Genomic DNA, 23,416 nt, shown 5'->3' with positions numbered 1-23,416 from the left:
ATAGTTTTTTTCCGTGGGTCAAACGACCCTAGTGCAGGTAAACCAAGGATACGATCTTTTATGGACTTCACCATCATACTGTGTCTCTCCTCCCACACAAATTCTCTGTCTTTCTTTAAGAGTTCACGTAGACCATCACAAAGATCTGCAAAATTTTTTACGTACTTCGACATGTACTCAACTAAGCCTAGAAACGATTTAAGCTCCTCTTTGCTTGAAGGGTTTGCCGCATCCCTGACTGCTTGGATCAGACTGTGCTTTGGTTTGAACCCCTCCTTCGATATGGTGTGACCCAAATAATCCACAGAGGTCACTTTGATCTTGCACTTATCAAGTTTGACAGTTAATCCTGCATTAGACAATTTCTGGCACACTGTGTTGAGGAGAACATCATGTTCTTCCTCCGTCGCCCCAAACATTAGTATGTCATCCTGAAAACACAGAGTGTTTTTTATACCCTCCAGTACTTTTTGCATGACTTTTTGGAAAACAGATGCGGCCGAAGCCAAGCCAAAAGGCATCCTGATGAACATGTAGGCCCCGAACCGCGATGAAAATGCCGTTAGGGGTCTTGAATCAGGACGAAATTCGACCTGATGGTACGCCATCGATAAGTCTATGACAGAGAAGTAACAACCTTTCCCCATTGTGCTCAGCATCTCATTTATGTTGGGTAGTGGGAACCTCTCCACCCAGATATTGTCGTTGAGACTGCGCAGGTCCACACAAACACGGATACCATTACCATTGGCTTTAGAAGCAATAACTAAAGGGGCCAACCATTCAGATGCCTCTATAGGTTGAATGACACCCATGTCACACAATTTATCTAACTCACTTTTGAGGACTTCTCTCAACCGGAAAGGAACTGGTCGCGCTCTGTGGACCACGGGTTTAGCGCCCCTTTTGACTTTAATTCTGTGTTGGAAATCATTTAACTTTCCCAATTTTTCGGTAAAAAGATCAGGAAACGCCTCTTGTATGAGCTTATTGCCATTAGGAATGTCTACTAGGATAACCTGGTTCTCATTATTGGGGTCGAGGATAATACCCAAATCTTTCTGGTGTTTCCACCCCAACAGATTCGCACCCCTCTCAACTACATACACCTTGCCTACAATGGTTCTACCCTTGAAGTCTATGTGACTACTAACCATCCCCACCAAAGGGATGGGGTCCCTGGTATATCCCTCAGGCGATATATCAGGGGGAGCCAACATACCCTTGTCACACCCCAGGGAATTCTCAAAATCTGCTAGGTTAATCAACGTAAACGGTGAACACGAGTCCGCATACACCTCAAGGGGTTTGTTGGCAATGAGAATGACACATTTAGGATAATTCGGCCTTTCCACTTCTTGACTATCTTTCACCTGAAAAATGAATCTTGCTTGCGACTCCCCACTGGTGTTGACAGTCCTAGCAGAGCTACTTGAACTTGATCCATCCCTGCATACCCTGGCTAAATGTCCTCTTCTATTGCATTTTTTACACAAAACCCCCCGTGCAGAACAAAAGGGGCTGTTGGCCAGGTGGTTATTGCTGCCACACCTAAAACATTTTAACCCTAGGGACTCCCTTATAGGATTACTACTGGGTGTGCTTTTACTACTTTCTCTATTGTTAACCTTAAAAACTTCACCCTCAGACCCTTCACACTGAATGGCTGCCACAACCTCCTCTTTAATTTTCATTTCTCTGACACACTTGGCGGTGTGCTCCACAGATTGTGCAATAGAAATGGCATCCTTTAGGGATGGGTTTTTAGCTAACAGTTTCTCTTGTACTTTTCCACTATTTGTACACCTCACAAGTTGATCTCTTATAAGGGAATCGTTTAAGTCACCAAAATCACACAATTGTGTAAGACCTCTCAGGGCAGCTATGTAATTATTAATCGACTCCCCCTTTCCTTGGGTGCGACTAAAAAACTTATGGCGTTCAAGCACCACATTGACTTTGTCACCAAAATGTAACTCCAACTTCATCAGAGTAATGTCATACACATCAAAATTGTCCTCTTCTTCCAACTCAGGTTCAGGTAAAGTTTCATAGACTTTCCGCCCATGAACGCCCAAATTGTGTAACAAAATATGTTGTTTTCGCAGCGGGGAGAACCTTTCACCCCCCATAGCGATTAAATAGGACTCGAATAACTTTGTCCAGTCTTTCCAATGTATCTCTGGATCACCAGAGTCATTGAGGAAAGACGGAGGTTGACTCATGCCAGGAGTGCCCATTTCGTAACTAAAAGGCTCACAAAGATAAAAGGCTATCTTACTGGCAACCTCGACTTTAACGGAAGAAGTGCAGGGTTGGGGCACTACAACTTATGCGAAGAACATAGCAAGAACAGGAGCAGGATTACACATCCAAATACATGCCAGATGAGCCCCAAATAACCAAAACGCACAATGGTGTGCGTGTCACCGTGGATTAGGCACCCAAAATATGTAGAGTAAGCACACGAGATTTACGCTTCACCGAAAAGATTAACCACGCAGGAATAGTTTAGACTGTCCAGAATGTGTGCGTGCCACAGTGCAGAAATACACGCAAAAGCATACAGCGTTTGAGATGCACACCTCCTGTGTGCATGTCACAGAGAAGAGGGAGCACGCGATGAAAGAATGGCTATGAAAGAATAATTTCACTACGCCTATGTGCGCGCGTCACAGACGAACTGAAGAAAACTGGATGGACCTTACTTGTTTATGTGGAGACTTCAGACCGGCACAAAAGGACAGGAGCGCCGGTAGATGGTGCCTCAGGGCGGGGCCAAGGAGACTGCTGACCGGCCCAACGAAGACTGGTGCGCCGACAGACAACACCGCAGGGCGGAGCTAAACGCCTCCTCAGGACGGCAACTACACAGGAAACAGCTTTAACAGGAGAAGGCGTGCGCCGGAGCTGACACCAACAGGCTGCCGATCCAAGGCTGAACTCGATGGAAATACGCCCCGCTTCGGGGAAAGAGCACGACAAACCCACCACGCAGGAACTTCACAGACGAACAGCTGGGCACCCGGATCTCAGCAGACGGGGCTGATCACGCATCCCTCACAGGAACGCTGAGGCAAAATACGTCACTTTCCTCAGGGCAGGAATGTAGACTCCATCTTTCTCCTTCAACACCGAAGCACAGGATGTCGACCGTCTCAGCACCCCACAAGTCGGTCGCTCTCCGTGAGGACTTGAAAGCACCTCTGTATAAGAACCCAAGACTGACTTGTACTTGAGCACGTAGCAGGAGAGAACACATAAAAAGGGGAGATGACCAGCTGCCCCCTCCGCAGACGTCGCCAGTGTTATGAAAAGTAAAAGCACACACGAGGTGAGTGTGACTCTCTTTATTCTGATCATCCGCTCTCCACACTGAATATAGAACCTTCGTTTCACAACATTCTATAGTGAGCTCCCACAGCCCGGCCATACCAACAGGGTCAGCAGGGAGGGGGGATGGGCTATACCATTATAACATTGATGGAGATTACAACACATAAGCAACAGCCATTCACGTTCTGGCTGATTGCGTAATTCTAGCGAACTCAAGGTGAAATATTAGTTTGAACGGCGTGTAATTCCAGGTGGCAAAATAGTGTATTTTGGACATTTTGCATAGCTAGCGTAATGCGAAATGCCTGAAATTATGCATATTTTGTCAGAGTAAATTAAATTTCACCTTGGCCTCATATAAATGGAAGAATGCATGATGAATATGAAGCAACGCTTTAATATCTTCAACATTTTTCAGCTGGACTGATTTAAATTATTAGAGTTGTTTCTATTAAGGATGTACTAAAAGAAGATAATGGTGTTAAAAAACATTTCTCCTTTAAGGCTGGCCTCCATCCTCCCTCTTACTCGTCGTATCAGTTTTCAAAACAAAGGCATTTCAGACATCTTCAGGAACGGTAACAATCTGTGATAAAGCATTTGCTTCATACCCTTATGTCTTTGCCTGACTCACGGTTTATGACCATACTACTTTGTATATTTAAAAATAGATGGGTTGGCAGTAGACCTACAAAAATGTTGGGAATCTATAACTATTCTATTTGTTTAAAAAAATCAGCAAAGTATTTTCTGGAATACTCTATACAAGTGATATAAAATAATAAGTGGGAATAAGATTAAGGTACAATTGGTGCAAAATCTTATTTTTGAATTAAAATTGCACGAGGGTTAATCTATTTATTAACAAGCATTTTGCAACATACCAAGCTTGTAATTCACTTGCATGGAACCAAATGCCTGGGACACACTATTTTGCAAATAATTTTCTCTGCCTAAACATAACTTTATAGCCACACTGGTACGACTAATCAACCCAATTGTACTCTTGTCTCTGGTCTTGCCTAATTATGGCTCATATTATGTTGCGGATGGTTATGGCTTTTGGTTTGGTACATTACGTGTTGAGTGAATGGCAGATCTTTGCAATGGGTTTAGAAAAGATTGGTAATCTGCCCAAAATCTAGCAAAGGAATCTGTGGCTGTACAATATCACATTCTCCTATGCCTACGTATGAGTCACAAGGTGATCTATTATTCAGTACCTCTGTCTCCCATTTTGGATCAGCCATGTGATGGTTGAGTTGATAGGAAATGGCTAACAATGATCTTGAAAGTTTACTTGTAATAGGAATTAGGGAGGCCAAATTGAAATAGTCTCGCTAGAGAGTGCAGTAGGCAATGGATCAGTAACATTTAGAACTATAAATTGCAAGAGTAGTAGAAATCACTCTTCCTGCACAGCTTTTGTGAATATACCCAAGAGAGCAATTGTTTCAGCCAGCTCAATACTGTTTATCAGGAATGTAAGGAATAAAATTTTAAGTGGAAGAATTTTACTTTCTACTTTTGGAAGTAGACAGTAAAACATGAACTCATTTGTTAGAGTATTTTTGAGAAGGTAAAAAGATAATATCAATTTTAATTAAAACTGGATGTATTTTTGCGGTATACCATGATTACTTGCAAATTCACACAAATTAAGGGTGTATTTTTAAGTTGTGCTTCATAATAGAAAGGACCACCGTACAGCACTATCAGCAGGTCACTGAGATTGGAAGCTTGAGCAGACTATGGTCTATTTGTTGCTAGTATTAATAGAGAGAGTGTTTACCTGGTTAACAAGAGAAAGGAAAATCAGCAAGCCACTTATCTAATGAGTTAATGCTACCCCTTAGCATGCTTGGGCAAGAGGGATGCCCATTAGGATGCCAGGTCTAACAGGAAACCTTTGGTTGAGGGTTTTTGTTTAAGACCTCTACCTGATCCACGTTTGAAGGTTTTCCTTATAAAATAGTTTGTCACCCAACCTCTAATCTTTAAAACCTTTTCAAACCCTGATTGAGGAGTGATAAAGTAATTGTCTGTCGTCATTTGAAGGACAAGAGTAACACCATAAATCAAAATAAGGGACCGGAAGCCACCTCTAAGCAGGGCGTCTCTCTCAAGAGAGCCCTGGATTACGAACAAATTTATAAAAAAATGCATTTCATCCTAGTCCGGCCAATGAACACTGAGCGCATCCCTTTAGGAATGGTGATTTTAGCAATCATTCCTCTTTTATGCCATAACAAACACAGGCTGTAGTATTTAATGCAGTACATGGAAGGTTTTATCCGTTCAATCTGGTAAAAAAATAATAATAATTGAATCCAAAATGCCTGAAGAAAAACCTATATCTGCTTGCAACCCCACCACAGGACATACTGCAGAGCTTTAAGAACCAGCTAGTCAACCCAATTCCCTAACGTCTGGATCAGTATTCCTCGAAACTGGAAGGACAGAGGTTACCAATATTGTACGAAACAAGATGGGTTTGGGTGGGAAGGGACGAGGGCCCATTAGATTTGGTCCATGATGTAATGAAATTAACAGAAAGAGAACGAGGCTAGGGAATTTGAAATATAGTGCAACTAAAACATGATTTGAAGCATTGGGTATATCACATTTAGCCACACAGAGACCAGACAATCATACCCGATGAATGATGAATCACACAGCCCACAACCCAAGCATCTACAGCTCTCAAACAACCTGCAGTGAGAAATTGAAGGTAATTTTTAAAGCATTACAAATATGCCTGAAATTTCAGACAATTACTTCTTCCACGTTCTGGGAAAAGTATAAAAAGATGGCCAAAGGTGACCCCGCACAACAGTTGACGGTATGTCGGGAGTAGCATTATCCAGCCTACTTTAAGGTCGGTATCTTTGCCAACCAGCCTGCTAATACTCTGCCACTTAAGTAAAAGTGTTTGATGTATTTGACAAGAGAGGAGTTGCTTAATACAAGGTCTTCATGTTTTATAAATGTTTTAATTTTATCACAGAAATTAATGTTTAAATGTAAATAAAAACAGTTTGTTGGCGTAATGCCCTCTGGTAGACCTCTAGGTGTCAGTTACACTGATTCCCATACATTTTAACCACTTACCCTGTTGAAGACTGGCAGCATCATGTATAGTTTTTCTTCCTGTTCTTTTTGGGTCATGGGCCGAGGTGGATTACTAAGCTCAGCAAAAAGCCGGCGCAGGTGCATCAACCCCAGGGCGTTATCCTGAGGACTGCAGTCCTCCTGCCTGGGCCGGCCCATTATCCTTTTGACCATATTCATTTTTGCAGATTTGTTGACTTCACTACCAAAACTGTAAGAGAAAATACAGTAGTGTCAGGCAACTTCATCGAGCTGATCTAAACCAATGTGGAGAAGCATAATAAAGAAAACACTAAACATAGATAGCTTGGCAAGCAGCTGTAAGGCTATAGTACGACTGTAAATATTCAAATAACACTGTACTGGGCTGAAAGACATGAATGGCTATTGCACTAACACACACAAACAATACATATCGCTTTATACGTAAAATAGAGACATAAGGCTGTGGTAGCATGGTCAACATCTATATGTCCTCACAGATAATACATATGGACGACAGAGTTCAACAGCGAGGTAAGTGATGATGCTACAGGAGCTGTTTTCAGGGCCGCTGACGATGTATTTTGAGAGGTCATGTGTGAAGTCCTCAGCCTCGGATTGAGGAAAGCATTATGGTTGAAGGACTACAGATAACAGGAGACGAAGTGACTTTCAAGTTGGCGGTTGTAACTATAATATATATTCAACTAAAGTATTTCTAGGAATGTAATTTTTTTATTAAGCTTAAGTTATAAATCTCATCAGGTCATCTTCGGCCATGCCTTGTCCCCATGCCCCTTCCTCTAAAGTATCTCCTAGGAATTGCCTATGGCTATGTCCAGGACAGAGGGCATGGCTTTTGGCATATGGTTAGCACCCATGTGCCCAGGACAAGATGAGCATGGTCTGCGGCATGACCTTGTCCCCAGTTCTGCTGCCCACTGTGAACTCTTGGCTTGGCATGTGGTCAAGCCCTGGAGGTGCTGGACACAGAGTAAGGACAAGAGTCCAGTCTTGCGTCTAGGTACATCGTGCACTATATGCTTTTTTAGCAAATCAGTTAGAAATGTGCTTAAAAACAACTGCACCTTGTTTTGGGAACACAACGAACTGGTTCATGAATTTGTATTCCTGTCACAGCCAAATCATGAGTCACAGACTCATGTGCCAGACAGGCCATTCCGCGAAACTCCCGCCTACATTTTTATGTGAATAAATACATTTTCCAACTCTCTGGGTTTCATTTTGGATACTGTCATTACGCAAGACATGAAATGGTTGACGGGTATAAAATGTCTCAGCCAATCCGATTCGGAGTCAAACTTCAGTTTTGAAGGCCAGCCATAAACCTAACTTTCCAGATAGCCGTGCATTTTTTTTAAAACAACTGAAGTGATTTTACCAAATTAGGCAAAGAGGATGAATTGAACCAAACTAAATAAACCAGGTTTGGTTTTATTTGGCACAGCAGTTTTGGCTGTAGTGCAGAGCAAGCGTTCCTATGGGAGTTTGAATGCTGCCAGTTGTGCTTTAAAGTTTTTGATAGCTTTATATGACAGACCGCAGAACAACCTGTATAGCAAACTACTTACAAACTGTGCAGCAACTGTGCCTCCATCGGTTTGGTCTTCTGAGTGCTCATGGGTGAATTCCACATAGTGCTTTATTGGTGGGCTTAACACCACCTGCAGGGGTTGCACTTCTATTGCACCTGGGTGGACTTCACATAGTGTATTACTGGTGACAGCCGCAAGAGGCACAGAAAGAAAGATAGAAGTTAGACTATACACGATGGTTAAAAATCCACCTCTAGGCGTTGCTGGTCGGTTAAAACTAGTTACTTCTGGAGAATGAAGAGTAGTACATGGTGATTAATTGGATTATGCTACTGAAGTGCAGCTGAGCCCTAAGTGCCTGGGACATCAGTGTTAAGCAGTAGCCACCAAGCTGACCAGTAACCACCAACAGTCACTGCACCCACAGAAAAGATCTTACCATAAAAATGTTAACTTCAACAGCCGTGGGCCCGGAGATGGCACCTGCGGTAGTCTGTGATGAGACGTAGCGGGGGTGCTCCAGGGACCTAGCGAGCAGGCAGCCGGAATGCCCCTCGTCCTCAGACCCATTAGCACAACCGGGTAACATATCCTTCCTCAGGACAGGCAGATACTGACACCACGCACACTACTGCTGATACAGAGACTTGGGGATCGACGGCGACCCCTGTTGGGCAAGTATATTGGTTCACACCCGACCCCATCTCTTTTTGTTTTTTTCACCTTCCTAACCCTTACCTTACCCTCCCTCACACAAGTCCAGCGTACCTTACGTGGACATGGGAGCCATTGGCACTCGAAGTAGTAACTGTTCCTATATGCCATATATCTCCCCATAGATCGGGACAATGTAGAGTAGGTTAGGGGTAAAGACATCTGTAAAGTGAAATGTCACTTCGCTGATTATGTGCTCTACTATCTGACTATTGAAATTTGCTTCTGACTGGTGTAAATGTAAGGTACCAGTTACAAAACTAGAAACCCAATATAGAAACTTAAACTAAATAAAAACGATAACTTCAAAATATTTCCTTCAGAATTTCTTGTGATTTTAATTGCAAAACCGGTTCTTCCATTTACTGCAACCTCTAGTTTATATAAACTCAAGATATCCAAAATATACATAAGCGCTGCCAAGAGATTAAACATCTCAACTGATGTGAGATTCAGCATTTTTCTTTCTTATGCTTGGATATTTAAAACGCTTGTATCATGTCTGCATAGTTCTCCCTAATCTCCATTTAAAACATCAACCTTTAAGATCAGGAAAGACCTGGTGGAAAGTGAAATGCCAGTGCATGAGAAAGTGTACCAGCAGTGGAAGAATAAAGACAACTCAAGTCTCCAGAAACAATATGAAATTATTGTCAGATACAGGTAGAAAAAATGTAAACATCACAGTAAACTATAAAACATGGCTACAATTTATGGCAAAGACAAAGCCTTTAACAGCAAGAAAAGAAGGCTAAAAATAAAAATGTAGGGACCAATTCACAAAAGCATTTACGTGAAGTAGTCCACAGGAGTACTTTAAACAGGAGTACAGCTTCAAGCTCTCAGAAATACCTTTGTGAATTGGCACCAAATCTTAAATGAAAATACTCGTATATAAATAACACAAGTAATAAGGACTACGCCCTCTTTTCCCATTTAGGGAGTACGACATTTCGAGGTGAATTCATAAAAGCATTGATAAGTATGTGAATTAGGGCTCCTGTTTTCTAAATTATATCACAAGATGTATAACAAACTAACACATATGCATCCAGATATTTTTGTACAGATGTCCCAAATACTGGCAATTAATTACTTCAACAATCAGGCGACTTCTTCTAGTTACAAGTTACATACTCTTAGCAAAATATCAGTAGGAATTTACTCCAATATCAACATAGAATCGTGAGAAAATAAATGAGCAGTGCCAGAATCGCAGTTAAGCGTATTTGAGCCAAAAATATTTTTCAAAACACCATGACGCTAGGGAATGTGTTGCTATTAACCATCAGATGGGCTGTGCTGTAAGAAAGGCTGCCAAGAGACGAATGCAGGATGTGATGTCGGCGGCCATATTCCCCTCTGGGCTTCTCACTGGAGAAATATTTGCTATGTCGCAATGTTCCCATGGTAGTGCCCGGAATGCAATTTCTATATACAGTTTAAACGCGCTTCCAACCATTTTCTTTGCAACCATGAAACGTCTTCATTTCACCGATAGATTTCTATCTAAAAGGCTTTTTCTTTCTATTTGTTATACTGTTTGTTCCTTTAAACTTAGCAGCGTAGAGCTCCTGCTTTGCCTCAATGCAGGCACACAGTGGCATACAGGGTCGAGCTGGCATAGAAAATGGACCAAAGGCTGCTGCAGCGCGTGCATCTCTAGGCTGCTGTAGCGCGTGCATCTCTAGGCTGCTGCAGCGCGTGTATCTCTAGGCTGCTGCAGCGCGTGCATCTCTAGGCTGCTGCAGCGCGTGCATCAATAGACTGCTGCCACCGGAAAGGATATTTTGCCCCTGGTGAACCAAAGGAGTGATGCACCACACACTCATGCTATGCGTGGGTTTGCTCTATTAATAGAAGTCGCATATTGATAACGAATTCTCTAAACAAACATGATCAGTTGAAGACCACGCATAGCACAAAAAACATGTTTATCAGAGTGCAGCTGCTTCAGTCTAAAGCAGGGGTTCTTTTGTTTTCTGCGGACCCTGATAGAATCCCTATTGGAAGATAGGGGCCAGCGCCTAAGGATTTTCTAGAATTTGAACCTCAAAACAATGCATAAAAATACAAAAACAAGTATACAATCTATGAACTATTTAAATTGACAATTATGCAAAAAACTAAATTTTAATGGATATGTTGGAGCTTTTCAAAATGTAGTTTTATTTTTACAGGTATGCTAGACTAACATATCGCTGTTTTTTTCCCCTTCTAATGAATGCTATCTTGGTCTGCACGTTCCTGGCCTCATTGGAGGCCACCATTCCTCTCACTAGATTCCACTTACTATGCTAGTAACGCGTCCACAAATCAAGATCAGGATAACAACTTGGGACCTGTTTTGGAGTTCAGCGGTCAGGTTACTTGGTTACAAACGTTACTGATCGCCCCCATCTGTGCGTTGTATTACAAGAGCCACTGGATATAATGCACTAGTAATAAGGCGGACGGGATATCGGTCACAATTGTGATGACTAAGCTGTCTGCTGTGCTCTAAATCAGGCTCTTCATTTTTAGCTTCCAATTTCCTTCACATTTACTGAGCGCTTTAAAATTTTGATATATAAATAAATATATATAATAGCAAACAGAGGTGCCACAGCCCAGTTCTAGACTGACAAGACATTTATTCAAATGTTGCAGGTTACAGATATGCGTGAACTGATACGTTTCGACTTGGATGCCTTAATCACAGGAAATCACGTCTTCACAGGCCACAGGTGTTTAAATGTTCTTAGTCACGTGACAAACGCTAACAACTACAAGTTCCATAATGCTTCTCACACTGCAAGACAATGTTTGTGACGCCAAATGGTGTTTGTCTCTTGCAGTACTGGTTGATGGCCAAAACACAGGCAAGGTAAGTCACGAACTAAAAATGTATCCGCTGCGCTCGAAGAAGTCAATGTTCACCTAACGGTCTCCATGAACCAAATAAAAATAATTCACTTAACTGCACACCTATCGCTCGCATTTCTTCTTCCATCACACTGCTAAGTGCTGGGTCCCATAACACAATAACGGCACTTCAGTGGTCTTCCCGTACAAAATGGAAACACTTCCCACCTGGCATCAAAAAAAGACAATATCCTTCCAACCACACATCCTACATGGTGTAATGTGTTACCCATGTAGACCATTGCTTCAACACCCCCACAAGGTTAGTAAACGCTATATAAATGTTGCAATGCAATACTAAAGGCACATATCGCAGCTGCCTTCGACTTTGTGAAAAGCAATATACCGTGATATTTTAATTTTTCACCTATGTTTCAGCTGTAACCATCATCACATGTTGTGGTGATAGCTGAATGAATACACTACAAAACTACTTTGAATAGTGAAACCCATTTAGGTTGCATAAAACTTTGATTACATCATGATTAAGCATACAGCACATGGACACAAGTGGCAAACTGGTCAAAACCTAAAGTATGCTTCACAGAAACATATTCAGGGTAGGCATTAATGATGAATGTTAACTGGTAAGTTTCTTTCAAATGTTCATCACTTCTTACCTTCCCTCACTTCCCTTCTTTCATGCTACACTGATCTGTGATGGCAAACCCCCTGCCTGCCACAGATTCTAATCTTTTCTGGCTCCCGTGATTCCATTATGATGAATTATTCAGTGTAATGTATGCAAAGTGCCTTGTTAAAGGTACTAGGCAAAGCCCGATAAATAATAAAATAGGTACATTTGTTTGCACCTCACCGCCGTGCTTCAGTCTCATTAACTGTAAATTGAAATGGTAATTTGATAAAGATTTTATTCAAAGTATTTAGGCAAAACTTAATTTATTTTCCGGATATGCTGATTTGGACCATGTGCGGGATAGGTTGACAACATAAGACATACTCTACTGTGATTAATTGATTCTTCTCTAAAAAGTACAGCTTTTTGAGTAACCATTCTTCTGCTGTGGTAAAAAAAAAGATTAACATAGTAGTATAATTTTAGGCAAATTATTCCATAAGAAAGGGGATCGGTTTTAAGACTGCGAAAAACAAGGAGCAAATTTATAAGTAACCGTTGGCAATTTTGTTTTGAATTACTGACGTTTCTTGAAAATGGTAGAATGCGAATAATGTGCTTGGCTGGTACATTGCATGAAAATGTAGCCCTTTGATGGCCTCATGACTAGAAGTGTTTAATAAAATGCATAGAGATCCATAGCAGCTTTGGTAATGAAAAGGTTAAGGCGAGGGCATACCTTGTGAAAACAAAGTCACAAGATCCTGGCATGAGAATGGTGTGAAGAGAAAAATTGTCTTTAACAATCTGAGCAAGAAAACCTCTGCTTCAACAAGGCTACCATTGGCAAAGATTATGCAAATTTTTCATATTTTGCGTGGCTTTTCCCGAGGAATACAAATTTCACCTGGGCCAACTTTTAACATGACAGTTTGCCAAAGACGAACAATAAAGTGCTTGCAGAGTTCTCACAAAAAACGTTAACAATTTTTTTTAAAAAGGGGCAGGGTAGGAATACCAGAGGGTACTGGCTAAGTAAAATAAAAAAATATATGTTTTTTTTATTTTTGCCGCGAATATGCGATTGAGTCACTAATCTGTAGTAAAATAAAATAAAAAAGCGTGGTCTCCTGCGCTTGCTTGTAATATGGCCCCCGAGTGGGCCAGGTATCAGGGGTATACAATAAAAATAGGAGGGGGGGATGCGCACTGCACCCACGCCCCAGAGCTTATGAAAGGTCTGGGAACCACCACCTCTCCGGGGCAAATATGTATAAATGAATGCAGAGGGCCTGCGTCCCCAACCCACAGTCCTGGGAACCACCACCTCCCCGGGGCACTTGAAAATATGCATGCGGTGGGCCCATCTGTGCCCTGGGAACCGCCATCTTGTGGGGCAAACTATGAAAAAATAATTTGGGCGGAGCGTATATCACCCCCAGCAGTCCCAGGGACCGCCACCTCCCCAGGGCTGAAACAAATTAACGTAGGGGGTCTGTGGCGGACCCCGACCGCGGGGACCACCACCTCCCCGGGGCTAAACACTACAATGGAGGGGACTGTGTGTCCCCCCCCCTCGTGGAGCCATGGATGGCCCTGGGGACCACCACCCCCCTGGGCAGACTCCTGCTACATCCCAACGTGCCAAACCTTGGGAGGCAGCTGTTGCTTTGGTGGGAGCTGACCGCTCCCACCAAGCCAAAGCAAATATAACTCCGCTTTCTGCAAACGGGAGCTGTCAAACAGCTCTGGCTTGCAGGAAGCTGAATTTTACAAATATGTGTGCAGGAAAACAGATGAAAACATAGCTCTGACAGACAGGGAGCTGCCTTTCAGCAGCCCCTTGTCTGTCAGAGCAGTGCAGGCTAGGGCTGCGAGGGCCTTGAGGCTCCCCCGCGGTCCCATTGCACACTGGGTGCCCTGGCGGAATACAGGAGACACGTCCAGGCCCCAGGGGATGGGGACCCTGGGAGGGGGCGGTGCAGCCCCACTCTCGTATTTAATGAAGGCTGGGGTCCCCAGGGCCGAAATCAGCCTGGAAAAGGGGGGGGGGGGGGGGCAGACGGCCCCACTCCCTCATTAAAAATATGCATCCTTAAAGCCCGTGACCCTGGGAAAGGGGTCCCCAGGGCCAAATTCAGCCATGTTGGGGTGGCCCCTCTCCCCATTTGTTAATTGGCAGGCCTCGGGGGATGGGCTCCCCAGGCCGAACTCAGCCCACGGAGGGGGGCCAGCGGCTCCCTTTCCATTGAGTTATGGGCGGGCTGTATGAGGCCAGGGAGGGGGGCACACAGCCCCCCTGCCAAATTAATAAATGTATTTGGCCCCGGGAGGTCCTCATCCTCACAACTGTTTAAAATAAAAGCCCCGGGAGGTGGTGGGCCCAGAAGGGGTCCGTCTACCCCCCCCCACATTCATATAAACAAAAGCCCCATGGAGGTGGGGGTCCCGGGGCATAGAAATGCCCATGTAGGAGGGCCTCATGCACACTACTGGTTGGGGGATAAAGTCCCCTAGGCTGTTGAGGGTCGTTGCCAGCCAAGAACCCGTATTGTTGCCACAAGTAAGTCCCCCACAGCTGGACTGCTGAGACGTCAGTGGGCCACCCCTTTTGTCAACCACTCTGCAAAGGGGCCTCCTGGCACACTACTGGTAGGGGGTTGAAGTCCCCTTAGCTTGGATGGTTGTTGGGGGCCAAGAACACCTAATATTGCCACAGCAAGTCCCCCACAGCGGGATTGCTGAGATGTCAGAGGCCCGCCCCCCTTTCTCAACCAAAGGGGCCTCCTTTCACACTACAGGTTGCAGCCAAGGTCAATCGAGCTCACCAATGGCACAAAACAATTCTGCTTTGTTTCGGAGTTTATCGGTAACTCTGCATTCTCCGCAAAATGCAGAGTTGCTGAATTCCGCAAACTCCGCGACCTGAGTGGAATGTTACAACCCGGACTATTAAAAAACAAAAGTTACAAAAATTCACTTAACAAACTCAAGGATACAGGGATATTATAGTTAGGAAAGAGAATTTGAAAAATGCTTAGAAATTCACAGATAAAAACCAAAGGTTACAGGAACGTGATAGTTAAACTCAAATTTCACTCATGCAAAACCAAAGAAATTCAGCACTTATAGTCACTTGAGCCAACTGTAACTTACGTCCAGTCAATGCACCTCTTATGACCTCACACATTACTTCACTCATGACCTGGGTCAGTGACATCACTGATGACATTTGAAATAACATCTCTGATGACATCATCCACAGAACAACTCAGACACCCACTCACACTCCTGTAGAACCGCTCATACACCCATCCCCACACAAGCCCTCACATACTCATTCACAGAACCATACTAATGCTCACACAACCAATCACTCATCCATAGAGCCCCACATCCACTCGGTCATGCAGCCACTCACACACCTAACTCACCAATACAGCCACTCATGCACCCACGCACTCACCAATACAGCTACTCACACATCCAGTCATACCGACATACAGACGTCTATAGAAGTCAGAACATCAGCTGATTGCTTAAGCAGACAACAGTCGATGGAGGTGTGATAGAGCATTATTACCAATGGGGGACCTAAAAATACTTGTGACCTTATCTTGTGAAGTAAAACAGTGATGTGAAAAGCTAGGACTCAAGAGTATTAAACATTTTCTTGTGTAATCTGGGCATTATTAACCACTTTGCCAGTTATAACAACATTTATCTTGCAAAAAGTCACAGATAAAATACGAAAGTGGACTGCTACAGCACAAAATGTGACAAGCCGTGGAGAAAATTATAGCTGACTGGATGAATAAATTCAACTGTAAATTGTAACGGTTGGAAACTTGGAGGAAAAACTGTGGCTGCCTACATCTTATGTAGTGAGAAATGGTTGTCAGGCGACAGTATTGCGCTGCATTTCTTTGCTGTGTGGAAGGATCCGATTGAGCGGAGGCTGCTCAGTCCCTTGCCCATACAGCATAACTAGCGGGTTGAGGACATACGGTGTTTTCAAGGACAGTACATGTGCTGCAACTTCCTTCTGTGATAGTCGCAATAAAACCGACTATCCTCGTGTACTGCTTTGTAGGTTGAAGCCTGGGTAGACTGGTCTGCAAAGACATCTTGGGAACATTCTGATAGCTTCCCCGGGAATGCATTCAACCCACTGCTTACCATTGGCTTGGTGGTTTGTAACTCAAATTTGCTTGTTGTAGATTTATTGGCTGTATTTATTTTACGCTGTCAAGTATGTTTTTGTCCATTCTGTGAAACATACCCTGTTTATTGTACTCTTCCATGGCATTTCAGTAAATAGGTCTATCAATTTTGCTCTGATCTGGTCACATTTGATGTGCATTCAAAGACAGAAGTCAAATGGCAGGCGCGGTCTTCTGAGGAAGCTTTGTGTTCACTTTTCTTTCTCTTACTTGAAAATCAGAAGATATATGTCACAATCATGCTGGGTACCCATGTTGATAGGAAAGGCTTTAGGATGCTATTTGTTTAGCACATAACAAAATGTTTGTCTTTCAATGAACTGTGCAAATGTATCTAAATATATCAGAATTGGGAAAGCACATATTAAGCACTTTTCTTGTAATCCTAAAGTGCAGAGGAATGAAAATATTTTAATAAGATCATATTATACACTTTGTGATGCCATTTTCACACATTTATCTTTTGTGCACTGTATAGTTTTTATGCGTAAAACTGCATGTCTGTGCAAATGTAATGGTCATTTCAATTGAAAATGTGTTGTCTGTAATCGCAATGCACTACCACACCATGGATACTTTACTCCACTCTATGACTTTCTACTCCCGTCTACTACACCCTATGACACTCTAATCCACTCCAAGCTACTCTTTTATTTATTTATAGCATTTCTATAGCGCAGCAGCTACACACTGGGGTTTTACCTGCGCTTTAACGCTAGGTAGTGAGTACAAAACAATATCCACAAGGAACTCACTCGTAATCATAATACATAGTTTGTGACTAAATATGTCACTCTAATTTAATCACAGCCCAATATGGCTTTTCTTTTTTAGAACGCCTATCAAATCAATTTTACGTCCACTTTCATAATAAGCCCACACCAAGGCCTATTTCTTTATTTGTAAAACCTAACCTCAGCCGAGGTAGGTGTTTATTTTATTCAAAAGTTCATTTGTTTCATAAAGACTATATCAAAAAATACATTTCTAAAGTTGAACATATATACACAGTTCAATATTTACAGTGATGGGTGACCCCAAGTGAAAGAACCATAACCTATTACATTACATGTGTATAAACAAGGAAAAAAAGAGAATTAAAAAGGTTATTGGTAATTTATATAAGGACAGATTTTGTAATTTGCAAATAATTCAACCCAAAACTGTCTCTATTATATGTGTTGTCGACGGCGTTTCGATCCACTCTAGATACCGGGTCTCTTCAGGACTGTATTTCTGGGGACTGAAACATATGGACTAACGTTAGTAACCTTGGTGATATAGTAATTAATCAAAAATGGGCTTAGGAAGGCAAGGGAGGTCTCTTACCCAAATATGTACACTCGAGTCCAATGGATCCCGTATGAAGTGGTAAAGGAAGAATACTCTCAACCTATAATTAAGGATACACAGGTTGAGTGCACGCGCTACAAAATGTGTAACAGTGCTCACCCAAGTGATAAGGGGAGAAACTTACTTCAATTCACTGTCTCACTTAGTGACGGCCAAGACACAGATCGTAATATTCCAGTGTGTTTCCATCGAGAATATAACCTCTCAATCGGTAATTTCTGCAAGTGTTTTAACAGAGGTTAGCCCGTCTTATGTGTGTCATTCAAAGCATACACATACGTATAACTGAATGTAACTTACTTAGTTTCTTTTAATTTCGCATAAAGAGAGAATGTCGCTGATGTGCTGGACTACTCCCGTAGCGACTGGGGCGTCTATCACTGGGGAATAAGATGAAAAGTATAACAATTGACTAAGGGATATTCATAACTCGAAATTATTTAAGTCATTCAGGCTCCGCAGAACGATCACTCTCATTAATGAGGACGACAGCCAGAAAACCGATGTAGCCATGCGGGACGCAATCCGTCGAATACCGCGGTTACCCGGAAGTGATCTATCCCATTAGTTATAGTCGCGTAAGGCTGCAGAGCTCACGACATAGAAGAGGGCTGAATGGCAGCCATCTTTGAACGGGCAAAAACGTGCATTAACTCAAGATACAAATTTTTATCATCTTTCTTGTATCTACAACGAGACGAGTTTAAGAGTATAGCCACGCTCTCAAAGATACACCCTATTTGGATAATTATTGTAAAGAAGGATTACCCTACACAACGTTTTTAGTTGTATTTAATTGATATACGTACCTCACTACTACTTCCTCCGAGTTGAACTAAGAATAATTAGGAGGTGTAGGGATTATTTTAATGTGTGTTTCTCATTAATTGTTAAGAGGAAGCAAAGGGGGGGGAAGAGAGAGAAAGAAAAGAAAAGAAAAGAAAAGGAGGGTGAAAAAAATGAAATGTTTTACATTAAATTCCAATTTCCCCCAATGGGTACAGTGTGATACAATTTATCTCTATGTAAATATCCTTAGAGCATGTCACATATTGACCAATACACTTTGGAACTTATCATTTTCTATACATGACAATACAGTTTTATAAAAAAACTTTACAGGTGATCATTCATCTTTCTTATCTATTACACATGCCAACACATCTTTATTAAGACATTTCAAGTATATCATTATGAATATCATGGCGGAGCCCTACCATGTGGTAGAAAGAAACACTGGACTGCCGGTCTTTAGTCAATGTAAGCTTATGAACCTATGCCACTCTTCAAGACTATTCAACCCATTACGGATAGATCCACACTTGTCAATCCATTTACATTCCAATGTTTGAAGAATGAGAGACATATCACCTCCTCTGGGAGGAATCTTGGCTTTCTCCACCACTTGCCACTGTACATCATCAGCAGAGTGGCCTTTCTCTACATAATGGTCAACTAGAGGAGCGTTTGCCACCTGACATCTAATACGACTCCTATGTTGTCCAATGCGTGCTCTCACAGGTTGGGTGGTTTGGCCAATATATATCAGTTTACATGGACACCAAATGCAGTAGATCACATTCATCGTGGCGCAGTTAGTCAAAGTTTGCAATTTAATATTCACATTTCCATGTGTAAAAAATTGCGTTTCCTTGGTAAAGTTACATGCTATGCAGTTTCTGCATTTGTAATGGCCTGTAATGGCCGGTAGTGACCATAGATCTTGTATAGTTTCTTTATTATTCTGATGTATACTGGTGTCTGAGCGAACCAAATGATCTCTTATGTTTTTTCCTTTTTTAAAAGAAAACATGGGTGGTTCGCGACAACATTCTAGAGTGTTAAAGTAGACCAGTGTCGTTTAATGGTCTTCTGTATTTGCGTACTTAATGGACAGAAGGTGGTGACACATACAGTTCTTTTTACGCTTTCTCTCGTGGTTTTTTCAAGTAACACCTCTCGGGGACTAAACCAGGCTCTTTTCATTGAAGTCTTTATCAATCTCTTGGGATAGCCCCGCTCACGTAGCCTGGAACTTAAAATCTTGGCCTCCATGAAAAAAAATCGGCTTTTTCTGTGCAGTTACGCCTTAATCTCAAAAATTGGCCATAAGGAAGGCCATCTTTAAGGGACCTTGGGTGAAAGCTAGTATACTGAAGTAAGGTGTTCCTATCTGTTGGTTTCCGATATAGTGTCACATTCAAAAGATTTCCACAAGGTAGGGTCTTTTCCGGGTCGCTTTAGCTTAAAACAACCATGTCTTCAGGTGCTTGTGGAAAGTCGTTAGTAAGTGAGGGACAACCTCTCAATGCTTCTGGAAGGGAGTTCTACAGCTTGGGGCCTTGATATGCACATGATCGGCCTCCAATCCAACAAAGTTTCACTCTGGGAATATCATAAAGTGAAAGACCACTGCAACGCAAGGAACGTGCCAGATAATAAGGTCTGGCAACATCAAGAAGATATCTAGGGTCAGCCTTTGATCTTGCGTCATACATATAGCACAAGGTTTTAAAATAAATTATTTTCTCCACCCGGAGCCAATGAAGTTCGCAGAAAAGGTGCGAGGTTGGTGCACTTTTCGGAAGTCTGTAAAACATTCTCGCTGCAGAGTTCCAGACCACTTATATTCGTCTGATAGAGGTTTATCCTTCCCCAGATAACGCACCTTACTGTAGTCCAGTCTTGAAATTATATGTGCCTGAATTACCGTCCTTTGGGCGAAAAATGGCAACAGCCAGAGGATCTTCCACAACCATTTCAAAACTGCAAAACAGTTGGCCGCCACCTTCGCCACCTGACGCCTCATTGAAACCTCATTATCGAACAAAACAAAAAACCAAGGTTCTTAACCTTGGTTGCTATTTACGATAGGGGACTCAGGAAAGGATCCATCATTGTAGGGTCCCCAACATTTGCCGGCAATCCTAACACCAGTACTTTGGTCTGATCTCCATTTAATTTGAGTGAATAGTTGTTTACCCACCCGCGCCCAAACATGCATTCAGTGTCCTGGAATTATGAATCTTCGCAGATGACAGGGAAAAGATGATCTGCAAGTCATCAGCATAAGAAAATTAAGGGAGTTCACAGCTTTCCCCTAAGTCCGCCAGTGGCCACACATAGATGTTAAATAGTGCAGGACTTAGTGCTGAGCCTTGGGAAACTCCTGCAGTAAGGGCGCATCGCTAGGAGGAGGCACTTGCTGAGATCACCTGGAATGAGCACTGCTTTAAAAAGGATGACATCCAGGCCAAGGCTGTGCCTTGGATTTCCACCGCTGCCAATCTCACCAAAAGCATCTCATGAGGCACAGTATTGAACGCTGCACTAAGATCAAGAAGAATTGGCACAGCCGTCTCGCCCTTATCTAGGAGCCATCTTAGATGTTCTGTGACTCCTAGAAGGGTGGATTTGGTACTGTGTCCCTTTCCGAACGCTGATTGCAATGGGTGTAAAGAACCCTGGTCCTCTATAAAACAAGAAAGTTGGTTGTTAACATGCTTCTCCACGACCTTTGCCATAAAAGCAGCATTGAGACTGGTCTATAGTTGCCCCATTTGTTGGAGTCGGATTTCTTCAGGAGAGGTTAACCAAGGCCTATTCCCATGCCTGTGGGACCTACCCCTCTGTTAAGGAGGGGTTCCATTAGCAGTCGATGAATCTACGAATCTAATGTCATGAGTTTGGACGGAGGAAGAGACTCACTTGGTGAACCTGACCTTATTGATAACAATGTTGCCAAAAACCCTGTCCAGTCCATTTAGTCCAAGGCATTTAATTCCTGTCTTACTTGAATCAACTTGTCTCTCGTTGATTCTGCAAAAGCTGGAGAACCCGCCAGTATCTTTTTCAGTGATGAAAAAAAGAGCCAGTTTCTCACATTGGTGTCAAGACAATATAGGTGCCCGTTGAAATCCTACCAGGATCTGAGAGGTTCTTGACCACTCTGAAGAGGGTTTTGGTGAAGTTTTGAGCAGAAGTAACTTGTTCTGAGTAGTAAATTCTATTCCACTGTAAGGTATGCCATTCTACACCCCCCCCCCCAATCTATGCCCCTCCACGACACAGCACTCTACGACACCTCACAACACTCTATGACATTCTAAGACACACTATGACACTCCAATCTACAAGACTCTACAACACTTTGCTCCACTCTATGCTACTCCACGCTATGACACTTTGCTTCACTCTATACTATGCCACTCCAATCTTCTTCAATCTACTCTATGCCACGACACTCTATACCCCTCTACTCCACCTTATTCCCCTCCAATCTATGGCCCTCCAATAAACCCCACTCTATGACACTCCACTCTAAGACACTACATCCTATGCCACTCTACAGCACTCCAAGCCACTTAACTTCTTCTGTTTGCCACAAACCTTTAGCCATGCTGAACAGCAGTCACACTGGGGTACAACATGGCTAAAACACAGCAATGCCAATAGCTCTTGCATTGGCAAGACCTATTGGCTGTACCAATGCTTGTTTAAATGGTCCACATGCTCTTTCTAATGTTCATGTGTCAATACTGTATTTTTAGTGACCTTCTTTTATACATTTCAGTCGGAGTTACAGCGCCATCTAACAGGTTTGCGGTTAAAAAAATCAAAAAAGAAACCGGGCCCAAGTGAGGTGGCGTGGCCATACCACCACTGAAGCACTTCCGCAGGGGCATCAAAGCGATGGAACCTCTGTATCCGCAGCAGCACTCGGGCCTGGCCTGTGATCGCTCTACCTCGATGGAGAAACGTTCAAGACTCTGGTCTCTGGATGCGGGTTATCCTTCGTAGGCAGCAGTGGAGATGCCACAATTTGCCCTGATGCTTATTGGTTAATCAGTTCAGAAGCCACCTTAAGCTATTTCGTCATCACAGGCTGCCCTTTAGTTTAATCCATTACCTGGTTTAAAGAAACCGTCCACATCATTTTCTCCAAGGTCAAAGGTGTTCTGCCTCTTACTTTATTGGGATTCTGGACTGCCATGGTTGTGCTGGCTACAGCACTGACATTGAAAAGAAACCGGGCAGGTTGTGTATCAGTGGAATATCAGTGCAATGCTGGACAACAACTAAACATATGTGCAGCTGAGAAAGAAGCACAGAAGCAGACACGATGGTTAGATTTCCACTGGGTTACATGCTCGAGCTTAGGTCCAACCAAACCTGCTCATTAAACGGTTCAACGTCCACGGATAAAAAGGCCCGACGCAGAAATTCCCGCCACTAGTGTACAGTTTAGAGCCACAGCTCGGAATAACAAAAAAAAATGGAAGCAAAGCGGAAGAAGGTGGGTGTGAGCACGAGCAGGCAATAATGTGCAAGCATAAATGAATAAGAAGGGAGGCATAATTATCGAGTTACACGAAGATTTGTTAAAACACAAGTGGGATGGACTGTAGCTAAGCAACACGGTGCGTTTCCCTTCGCAGATGCTAAAAAAGTTCCAATGACTGTATCCGTGGTACCAAAAGGCAGCTGTTTCAATAAGCCATGGGATAATTTGGCACGCTGTGATTACAGACTATCTTAATTGTTTTAATCATTCATCGAGCTTGCCTTTTATTGCATTTCCCCCCTACGGCAACCAATCAGTACAATTTTAAGATTAATGAAACGGCAGGAAGGGCAGAGCAATATAACGTATGTGGAGC

General features: G+C 42.8%; 1 protein-coding gene across 10 annotated transcripts in view; it reads right to left on the bottom strand.

Moving 5' to 3' along the window:
- Positions 1 to 23,416, bottom strand: part of WDFY3 (WD repeat and FYVE domain containing 3) — a 1,391,721-nt gene that overhangs the window by 1,110,516 nt on the left and 257,789 nt on the right. For all 10 annotated transcript variants that reach the window (XM_085636566.1, XM_085636564.1, XM_085636563.1 and 7 more), the window contains one exon: positions 6,448 to 6,658. In XM_085636566.1, coding sequence (XP_085492692.1) covers positions 6,448 to 6,627 — 180 coding nt within the window. In that variant the 5' untranslated portion in view covers positions 6,628 to 6,658. The remainder of the gene's footprint in view (positions 1 to 6,447; positions 6,659 to 23,416) is intronic.

The sequence above is a fragment of the Triturus cristatus genome, chromosome 2_1 (genome assembly GCF_964204655.1).
Source record: "Triturus cristatus chromosome 2_1, aTriCri1.1, whole genome shotgun sequence".
Lineage (NCBI taxonomy): Eukaryota > Metazoa > Chordata > Amphibia > Caudata > Salamandridae > Triturus > Triturus cristatus.
The sequence above is the reverse complement of the archived record's forward strand: the minus strand, read 5'-3'. Positions and strand labels throughout refer to the sequence as shown.